This window comes from Populus euphratica, unplaced genomic scaffold, assembly GCF_000495115.2.
Source record: "Populus euphratica unplaced genomic scaffold, PopEup_1.0 scaffold4.1, whole genome shotgun sequence".
Lineage (NCBI taxonomy): Eukaryota > Viridiplantae > Streptophyta > Magnoliopsida > Malpighiales > Salicaceae > Populus > Populus euphratica.
Genome location: NW_011499859.1, coordinates 983619 through 994499, shown reverse-complemented (window position 1 = coordinate 994499; position 10881 = coordinate 983619). Strand labels below are relative to the sequence as shown.

The 10881-nt window shown below is 32.1% G+C and overlaps 2 protein-coding genes across 3 annotated transcripts in view; both read left to right on the top strand.

The window, feature by feature from the left end:
* The first annotated feature begins 698 nt into the window (after positions 1-698).
* Positions 699-5092, top strand: LOC105124224 (probable trehalase). The gene is made up of 11 exons (XM_011024149.1): positions 699-1483; positions 1859-1978; positions 2368-2483; positions 2569-2669; positions 2781-2890; positions 3011-3083; positions 3161-3328; positions 3423-3510; positions 4089-4188; positions 4373-4586; positions 4678-5092. Exons 1-11 carry the CDS (start codon positions 801-803, stop codon positions 4759-4761), a joined length of 1857 nt encoding a protein of 618 aa, XP_011022451.1. The 5' UTR covers positions 699-800; the 3' UTR covers positions 4762-5092.
* A 5659-nt stretch (positions 5093-10751) lies between these two features.
* The window catches only part of LOC105124225 (probable trehalase), a 4465-nt gene continuing 4335 nt past the window's right edge, over positions 10752-10881 (top strand). Inside the window, exon 1 of one of the 2 annotated variants that reach the window (XM_011024151.1) lies at positions 10752-10875. The gene's annotated coding sequence lies outside the window, so the exon portion shown is untranslated. Of the gene's footprint in view, positions 10880-10881 lie in introns of both variants that reach the window. The other variant, XM_011024150.1, reaches the window with a different exon arrangement.

Genomic DNA, 10881 nt, shown 5'->3' with positions numbered 1-10881 from the left:
CATAATACTTTTTAAAAAGTACTTTTAACTTAAATATATATTAAAATATTTTTTTTATTTTTTATTATTATTTCAAAACCCTCAAAACACACAAATTCTTTTTAGTATATTTTCAAATAAAATATATTTAAAAACAAAAAACTATTATACAACAGCACTCACAAAATTTCTGAAATATTTTATCCAAGAAGCGGTACAAAATTGATGCCCCCTAAAATATTTTTGTGCCAAATATTAATTAACAAAGATGTTTCGACAGTAAAAGTCACCTCACATGATGCGTGTGAATGATTGAATATAAAAAGAGATTATAGCCTATTTTGTTTGTCTGAAGAATCTTGCATAGGTGGGTGTGATTTTCAACTCCAAAATATTTAAGGTTCACTTTTGTCCTATTTTTTTTTTAAATGCTTGAGGTTTTTTAAAAAATGTGCTAATTTTTAAAATAAATTTCTATTATATTATTTCTCCAAGAAAATTTTGAAACTGTCCTCCTTTAAAAAAAAAAGAACTGAGACAGAGAGCAGCATTATTTCTGGACAAGAATTTTTCAAAAATAAAAATCCAGTTTTTTCCGAGCTGAGTTTTAAACATTATAAACATTTTTTTGGTTTTTTTTTTTTTTTGTTATTAGAGACATGTGAGTCTTGGACATTGCACCGCATCAAACAAACTTTTCTTTGTTTCTTCGATTTAATATGGGGGAGTCATGTTAAGGTTATGCTTACCTGGAAATATGCAAATTATGAGATCGGTCTTTTTCAACTTTTAACAGTCATTGAATCTTACATTACAATTACATGTATTATGTGGAAATTAAAAACAAATCTTGTTTTTTTTTTTTTTTAAATATATGTATCAATCATGTAGGAGCAATCAACTCCGACCCTTCAGAACTGGCTCAGCAAATCCTTAATCTTTTCCCCCTCTCATTATTGTCTCTAGCAGCAATGTCTCTTGCAACAAGTTTGTCTCCAAACTGCAGTGGAACAGATACTGTGGTAGCAACGACACCCTTAGTTACCTTTCTTGTACGTGTCCAAGAAACTGCACTCAGGACTTTTGGAGAGGAAGACTTTGACCCAAAACTTTACGTTGATTTGTCATTAAAATTCAATCTTTCACAGACACAGAAAGCTTTTGATGAGCTACCAAGAAGCGGTGAAAACTTGACTGTTTCAGTTGAAGATTTGAAGGTGTTTATCGCAACCTACTTTGATGATGCAGAGGATGATCTTGTTTACTATGATCCAGTGGATTTTGTTCCTGAACCAGAAGGGTTCTTGCCTAAGGTGAAGAACCCAGAAGTGAGGTCATGGGCTCTTGAGGTCCATGCTTTATGGAAGAATTTGAGTAGAAAAGTCTCTAATGGGGTCCTCGAACACTCTGAATTACACACTTTACTTCCCTTGCCCGAGGCAGTGGTTGTGCCTGGTTCACGTTTTATAGAGGTTTATTATTGGGATTCTTATTGGGTAATTCGGTAAGTTACTGTTTTTGCAATTCCTTTTTTTGTGCTTGTCCTGTCTTGTTTTTCTTTGTCATTATTGCTGTCAGCTATACAGCTCTGGATGGTTGTTCAGTTAGAAGCATTTACTTCTCTTCATTGAACTCCATTTCATAAGTTAGTCAATAATCTTATGCAAAGCTGATAATGGTGTCCCTTGTTAGTTATGTTTTTTTATCCAAATATCCATGCTGAATGAGCTACACACGAATAATGTCATCCTCTTGGTGTTTGCCTTTGAGTTATTGGGGAACTTACTCGGGATAGAGAACATTACTCTTGGACAATAAATTTTGGTGAGGTGCATCCAATTGTGGTGAGAATAATATAGATAGAGTGCTGATCATGCAGGGGCTTGTTGGCAAGTAAAATGTACGAGACTGCAAAAGCAATCGTGACCAATCTCATTTTCCATGTGGAGACATACGGCTATGTTCTTAATGGTGGAAGGGTCTACTATACCAACAGGAGGTATGTTTGTTGCATTTTTAAGATGTCTTTTTCCTATTTTTTTCTGTTCTTTTTACCTCTTTCTTTGTGTAATAATTGTTTGAGTGCTTGTCTATATTTTACCTGCCAAATTTCCCTCATTGAAAATCTACATCTTTTCTTTCTTTTCCATTTCTTCTTTGATAAATTGCATAAGAATTGGGTGGTTTCCATCATTGAACTAATCTCTTTTCCTTTGCAGCTTGTCCTGTTTCATTTCCATTTTTTTTTTGTTTTTATAATGAATTAAAGACTTTTAAGCTCATAGACCCTTGCCTTCTTTTTTGAATCTAATTGTGAGTTGCTTGATATGAGTTGTGCTCGTGTGCTTAATGATTGGAATTAAACTGTAAGTTTCCATACTTTTGCAGCCAACCTCCCCTCCTGAGTGCTATGGTTTATGAGATATATAATAGGACTTGTGATGTGGAATTGGTTAGAAAGGCTCTTCCTGCATTGCTAAAAGAACATGCCTTTTGGAACTCTGGTACCCTCTTGATTTCCTACTTCTTTTTTTTTATTTCTTTCTTTTGTTATTTAAGCTTTTGTAAACATTACTGTTCGTGTTGTAGAGATACATAAGGTCACCATCCAGGATGCTCAAGGTTGCAATCACAACTTAAGTCGGTATTATGCAATGTGGAACAAACCCAGGCCCGAATCTTCTAGTAGAGTGCGTTCTTGCCTCTGGCTAAGTTACCTGAGCGTTATTTGATTCTGTTCCATTTAAGTTATATTGGAGAAACTTATGATTTGCTATACATGAACTTATTTGCTCTAACAGGATAAGGAATATGCTTCCAAGTTCTTGGGTAATTCTGAGAAACAACAGTTTTACCGTAATGTGGCTTCAGCTGCTGAATCCGGATGGGATTTCAGTACAAGATGGATGAGGTAATGTTGCACATTATCAAAATTATTTAGTACAATGCCAATGATTAGAATGTTATAATTGTTGAAGTCTAGTAGAACTGGAAAAAATGAAGTTGCTATCCTTTATTTGACTCATGACAGGAATACTTCAGAATTCAGTACGACGTCCACGACATCAATTTTACCAGTTGATTTAAATGTTTACATACTCAAGGTATGATTCAATTACCTTATTAAGAAAATCTAAAGTTAGTAGTTGTTTTCACTTGATCACTGTATCTATCTTTCTAGATGGAACTAGATATTGCCTTTTTTGCGAATGTCCTTGGGAACAAAAACACAGTGGAGAGTTTCTTGGAAGCTGCCGAAGCAAGAAAAAATGCGATCAATTCTGTTTTCTGGAATGACGAGATGGGACAGTGGCTCGATTACAGACTCACTAATGGCACTACATGCAAGGTTTTGTCCTCATGCATGTGCTTTAAAAACCATTATCTGATATTTATATGTTTCTCTGTTCTCCTCCTGATTTTTGTTGATTTCACACTTTCAGGAACCTGAAACATGGCAAGCTTGTAACCAAAATCAGAATGCATATGCTTCGAATTTTATTCCTTTGTGGATAGATTTGTTCCATGCAGGTTTATGATTCTCCATGTCCAGTTTCAAGTATCTGCACAAATGATGAGCATGATAAAGAGCATTACCATTAAACTTAACTTAATCACTCCTACTTGGAGATAGAGAATTCACCTTTTGAATTCAAAGTGTATAAAGCTGAAAGTGTATTGTTAAAGAAATAGCACATTTGATAGCCTATTGATGTGGAAAACATAAACTTTTATAAGACTAAAATTGGGGCAAGAACAGTTAGAATAAGCTAGCTGTCATGCGGATAGTTCTGATATTTTAGGCCTTCTGCAGGTCATCAGAATTGATTCTCAAGGACAGAGCACATGGGTAAATGATGTAAAACAAGTGAACACCATATGCTCGCTTTATTTGTCAAGAAGTTAGTATGATATGATTCACCTATTTGTTGAAATTTTTATAAGGTCTGCAGATAACCATTTGAGTATTAGAAAGCTAAGTTTAGATCATCATGGCCGATGATTCACCAGATAACTTTTTCCATATGGAAATATATTAAGCTATATTGTCTCTTCTTTCACTAAGTAGAATACTGAAAATGCTCTTGATTTTGATCTCAAATGTGAAGATGGTGCTTTGGTGGAGAATGTCATGAGAAGTTTTCAAAGTTCAGGCCTGGTTCATGCTGCTGGAATTGCCACTTCTTTAATAAATTCAGGACACCAATGGTTAGAAATCTATTTTTACCTTTCCCTTTATCAGGAGCTTATTAACGTAAACATTGTTGTTACTAAGCCTTATTACTTGAAGCCTTTGTGGCATAATTTTGTGTCTACCAACCTTTTACAAATATACGGAGAACGACTGTCTTTATGTAAATATTGTATGACCTGATAGAAATTTTAAAACCAGGGACTTTCCAAACGGCTGGGCTCCACTTCAACACATGTTAGTTGAAGGTTTGCTGAGATCTGGATTAAAAGAAGCAAGGTCATTGGCAGAAGACATAGCTGTGAGGTGGATCAAAACCAACTACGTTGTATACAAGAAAACGGGTGCAATGCATGAAAAATTCAATGTGCAAAAGTGTGGAGAATTTGGAGGAGGTGGATTTTACAAACCCCAGGTACTGTGTAAAACTCAAAAACAAGTATTGGAAGATTTCATGCATGTTTTACATACATTTGTACTGATTTTAAGATTTTGTGGTAATGCAGACTGGTTTTGGCTGGTCAAATGGAGTTGTGTTGACATTTTTGGAGGAGTTTGGATGGCCTGAAGACCTGAGCATAGGTTGCTGATTGGTTAGGAAGCTGAAGATTTGAATTTTTGATTCAACAGTTTCTTGTTGTGATCCTAGAGACTAGAGGGCATTTTTTCCTCTTCAGTTCCTTGTGCTATTATTTTGACTTGATCATATGCTGATAGACCAAATAAAACACAATCAGTATTTTTTCTTTATGTTTGTTGAATATTGCTTCAGGACTACTGTAAGTCCATGTTGCCTTTATCTTCTGTTAGCTTTAGATTTTTATGTTTCCAGCAAATAAAATTGTCCTAGTCTCTAGGAGTTGTTAGTCTGTTAGCAGATGATAGCATGATTTAATTATGGCTATTAGTTGGAATTTCAATCTTCTTTTACTACTATTTAATTATAAGCATGTTTATCAAATAAATGCAATCAACCATCCCTTGTCTGCAACACATCAGTATTCTTATCTCTGCAATCTTTTGATTTCTTCTGCCTCTTTCTTTTCTTAAAAAAAAAAAAACAATCATTTGGTACTGCAGCTTTTTTCTTAAGGGACATGCGATAGAAGTTGAATCTAGTTTTTCTTAAATTGCTCCTTCTATTTTTTATGGAGAAAATTAGTAGCTTTGGACAGCGAAAATGAGGACAAACCTGGAGGCGTTAGATATATGAGAAGCTGTGAAAGAGGATTATGAAGTTCCTCCACTGCCAAACCATCCAACCATGATTCAAATCAAAAGTTATAAGGAAAGAAAAATCAGGAAGTCAAAGGCAAAGACATGTCTATTCGATATTGTTTCAACAACCATTTTCATAAGAATCATCTCTCTTGAATCAGCAAAAAAAATGTTTGGGATTATTGAAAGGAAAAATATGTAGTACATGACAGAATATATGGTATATAGGTATTGAATTTAATAAGAAAATTTAAATTGCAAAAGATAAAAGAGTATAATACAATCAAAGAGTACTCAAACAAATTGTTTGACATTATTAATAAGGTAAGATTACTTGGCACAAAGTTCAATAATTCTAGAATTACAGAAAAAATTATTGTTATAGTACCTGAAAGATATGCATCATTTATAACCAGCTTGAAGATTTAAAGAATCTATCCAATATTATCCTGATAAAATTTTTAAATACCTTGCAAGTACAAGAATAATGAAGATTTATGAGGCAAGATTGTTTTGTTAAAGTTACTCCGCTAGCCAAGCATTAGGATTTTAAAAAGGATAAGAACAAAAATTTCAAGAAATATCAAGCTTTCTGCAATGAAATCACTGCAAATAATCAAATCTAAAGCAAGAGTAGAAATTTAAAAAAAAGTTATTCATCTTGTCAATATTATGAAAAAACAAGCCATCCTTCATTCAAATGATGTAAAGGACTAGATGCAAAGTATAGCAAGTATAATTAGCTTGGACATGAAGCTGTTATTTGCAAAACCAAATTTCAGACAAGAAGCAGATGCTCAAGTTCCTAATCAAGATTATCGTAACTTAATTTTTCAATTTTCAATAAATAATAATAATAATAATAATAATAATAATAAAATGAATAAATGAGAAGGAATTTAGAAATGAGTCAAGGCAACACAAATTAAAAGTTTAATAATTAATAAGGATGAATTACAAATTTAGGAGCTAATTTGGTAAAAAATGAAAGAATTAATAAGTTTGGGGACTTAATTAAACTTTGATTTATTGATTAATGCAATTAAAGGCTTAATTGAAGAAGTACCAAAGTTTGGGGCTGATTTGGGTCAAAATTACAAGAAGTTAAAGTCTAAGACCAAAGTGAATAGGTGGTGATATTATAGGGGGGTTAATTGATTTTCCCAGGAGTAATTTTAAAAGAATTAAAAGTTTAAGAAATGATTAAGGACTGAGTTGATTAATTTGAAAACCAAAAACTGTTTTGTAAATGACGCTGAAATCCAGGGGTCCAATTGCAATTGAACTAGGCAAAAAAATTAAAAAAAGAGAGAAAATTTCCATGAATAAGGGCCCAATTGCTAAATGTCAAAACTTCAAGGGGCAAATTAAAAATAACAAAATCAGAGTAGAAAATGAAGTCATTTCATAAAGCTGTTGTTCATCACCTTCTTCCTCATCCAGGGGAGATCGATTCAGTGGGAAATTGCGCCAAAGCTGTTCCAAAATCATGGGTCATGTCTCTACCCAGTATCCCTCACCCACACGAAGCATTATTAACAATCCTGTAAGTTCCTAGTTTTTCCTTCAGGATAGACGAACGAGCCTCACTTCTATGATCATTATCCTGGGAACAAATAGAGTAGATAGCAATGAAGGAGGAAATGTCAATGATTCAGAAGAATAATACCTGAGAATTAGTTTACAAACCTGAAGATAGAAAAATCATTGAAGTGGAGTGGGTGCACATAACTAAACTAAATGCAGACAACTCAATCAACAAACACAAGCCAGGCTTGTAGTGAAGGGGTATGCTTAAATGTTTAGTGTTGATTACTTTGAAACGTTTTTTCTTATTACTAGATTGGATACAATCAGACTGCTTCTACTACTTCTAGCTATAAGAACACAAAAGAGCTGGAAAGTGTTCGAATTAAATGTTAAATCAATATTCTTAAATGGTGTTCAACAAGAAGAAATATTTATGGAGTAGCTAGATGGATTTATGACTTAAGATGAAGAAGATAAAGTCTACTCACTTATAAAAGCTTTCTTTGAACTAAAGTAAGCACCTAGAACCTGATATAGTAAGATAAATAATCATTTGTTAAACCAAGCAGCTTGTAGCTCAGTGGCGTAAGGCGCTGCTCGCCTTCTTTCAAACCTCGGTTCGAGTCCTAGTGGGAGTGGGGCTGGCGAGTGGTGTCCTTCCTGGTTCTGCTAGCTCCTTGCTGTGTGGTACGCCTGTCGCCCCCGCGGTGCCTAACCTGTTCACTGAGGCTTGCAGGATGTCCAGTGGACCGTGGGATTAGTCGTGGTGCGCGTAAGCTGGCTCGGACACCCACGTTAATAAAAAAAAATAAAAAAAAAAAATCATTTGTTAAGCTTTGGCTTTGAAAAATCCTTATTTAAGGTCGCTATTTATGTCAAGAAAAAGAACAATGATGTTCTTATAAAGTCCTTTTGTGTTGATGCCCTCTTAATAATAAAAAGCAATGCAGGACTGATTGAAAAATTCAAACAAGAAATGATGTGTATTTTTGAAATGATAAATCTTAGTCTTATGGTTTACTTTTTTGGAATGAAGGTCATATAAAGTCTGAATGAAATATTCATATGCTAGAAAAAATATGCAAAGGTAACTTTGAAGAAATTTCACATGGAAAAATGCAAAGCAACAAACACACCAATGAATTATAAAAAAGAGTTGAGCGAGGAAAATGATACTGAAAAGGTTGATGAAGGACACTTTAGAAGTTTAATTAGTTGCATAATGTATCTTACTACAATAGTATATGATATTTATAAGTCTTTTATCTTGATTTATACATTGTGTTAATGAAATGCATTTAAAAGAAACAAAAAAAATATTAAGATATATCAAAGGAAGTGTTAACTATGGTGTTAAGTTTGAGAAATGTCAAAGCTTCAAGCTATATAAATTTTCATATAGTGACTGGGTTGGATGTATAGATAACATGAAAAGTATTTTATAATATTGTTTTAGTCTAGGTTCAAGAGTTTTATCAAGGTGCTTAAAGAAGGAGGAGATTGTAGCATAATCCACATTAGAAATAATTCATTGCTGAAACATTAACAATAAATCAAGTTTTATGGTTGAAAAAAAAATCTTTATGATCTGCATATGGAGCAGAAGGATAACACAAAAATTCTAGTTGATAATCATGTAGTAACTGCAATCTCTTACAATCCAGTATTTCATGAAACTAAGCATTTTAAAATTAAGCTTTACTTCACGAGGGAGTTGCAGAAAAACGGTGAAGCCCTTGTGCATTATAGACTTAACCTGAAAACCTGAAAACTGATAAAGTGAGATAGGATACAGATGATGCCTAAGATTCCACCTGAAAGAATGTATCGTGGATAACATGAGGCTACCGGAATATTAAAAACTGGAATTTAAAATGGGCAACTAGAGGCTACCTACTTGTTGCTTGTCTCTGTAAATACCCTTTGCCCTCTTGTCTGCCTGGAATTATTAAAGGCAACCACAGTTTTTGGTGCATGTCCTGACTGGAAAATCAACATCATGTCCACGTTCTTATCTTCTCTGGTTAGCCAAATCAACCTAAACAAATTGGTCAAATATAAATTTGTGGCATCCCATGATTGGTCAAGTGCATTTGAAAAGCAGCATTCCCATATTCACACGGCTGCCGTAGTGATAATATAAACAAGCAAAAAAATAAAAGTAAATAAATCTCATTGGATTATAATTAAATTAATGTACTAAGTATATATATGTTCAAAAGATAGGAACGTGAACAAGGCATGCTGCTCTGTTTCCCAAAAAAATATTTTATTTTCCTGTTATTATTTGTTTTCCTTCGACGGACAAAGAGCAGCATCTCTTATGGTCACCATGTGCAGATAAGTATATAAACAGGACAAAGAGCAGCATTTTTTATGGTCAAGATTTTATCCATTTTTTTTCCCATTCAGAGTTTTAAGTTGATCATTAGAGAGAGAGAGAAAAAAATAATTGTTGCTGAAAATAATTTTCATGTAAAAACTCCAATTCATAATTCATTAGTGAATAATAAACCATGGTATATTTTATTTTTCTAAAAGGTTTATATAGCTCATTAAATAGGTTAATAAAAATGCAACATAACATTATAATCGAATATAAAATTATAATATCTTTATGTTCAGATATTAGTGTAGCGTAAGTAGATTTATTTTTTGTGCCTTGTGCAAGCCCATTAATTTATAAACGACTCTACTAGCCCTTCCAAATGATTCACTGGATAATTAACTACTCAGAACTATTGAATTTTGTAAACCCGACTACATTAGAGAGATGATAAAATTAAGCTGACATGCATGGAAATATGCAACTATTACGAGGTAAATTTGATACAATGAAACTGCTCTTTCATTTTTCTATTTTCAGCAGCATTGGATCTTACATTACAATTAGATATATTATGTGGAAGTAAGAAATATTATTTTGTATATATGTATGATCAATTATGTTAGTTTATCGAAGGGCAAATAAAACCGATTAGATGAAAAATCTAATTTTAATCAGATAATAATTTGAACATGACAAAGATGTTGATTTCAGAAAAATCATAACGAAAACCTTTTATTTAGCAGTGACCAATATGCAATGTTTTTTTTTTTAAATTGTTCTTAGATGTTTTTTTTCTTCTTTATACTTGATTTATTTATCATGTTATACTTGGTTTATTCATCACTTTTTTTTTCTTTTCTTTGTAATAATTTTTTAGTTTTTTCTCTTTTTTCTTGATTTTTTTTTGAAAAAAAATATTATTTTTATTCTTTATATTTAAGATATTTATCAATCTACTCTTAGTCTATTTATACCATTTTTTTTCTTATCTCCATTCTTTTATAATTTTTTCTGTTTATATTTAAAAAAATTATTATACAAAAGTAAAGGTAAATAGTGTTTTATTGTAATAATTTTAATATTTTTAATATGTTAAAAATTAACTTGAGATCTTAAGATCTTTCTAAATACATATAATATTTATTTTATTTTATTATATATAAATATCATTTTTTTAATTAATAGTTATATTTTTTATTTAATGTCAAAAAATACATTAATAACACATATTCATTCCATTTCTTGCATTAGAAAAAAAAATTCTGACCTGCTGCAAGCCAAGTTAAATATAAATATTAACATTATTTATTTATTTATTACTATATATAATTTTTTATTTTAAATTAAAGGCATGCATATATTTTTCAATATATAACTGGAATTATTTATATATATATATATAAAATATGTGAAAAAACTTCTTCAATTTGCGATGAAACGAGAGTCTTATGTTACAGACCACGAAACAATGGAATCAAAACTAGTTAAATCAGAGCACCAAACCAATGTACGAGTCTACATTTTCTTAGCCCAAAGTTTTTTTTCAACAGCATATCAAGCCCCATAAAGTAAAAAACAATAAGATATTCCAATAGCTGGCTGCTTTGAAAATCCCTGCTTCCCTCTTTCCCCT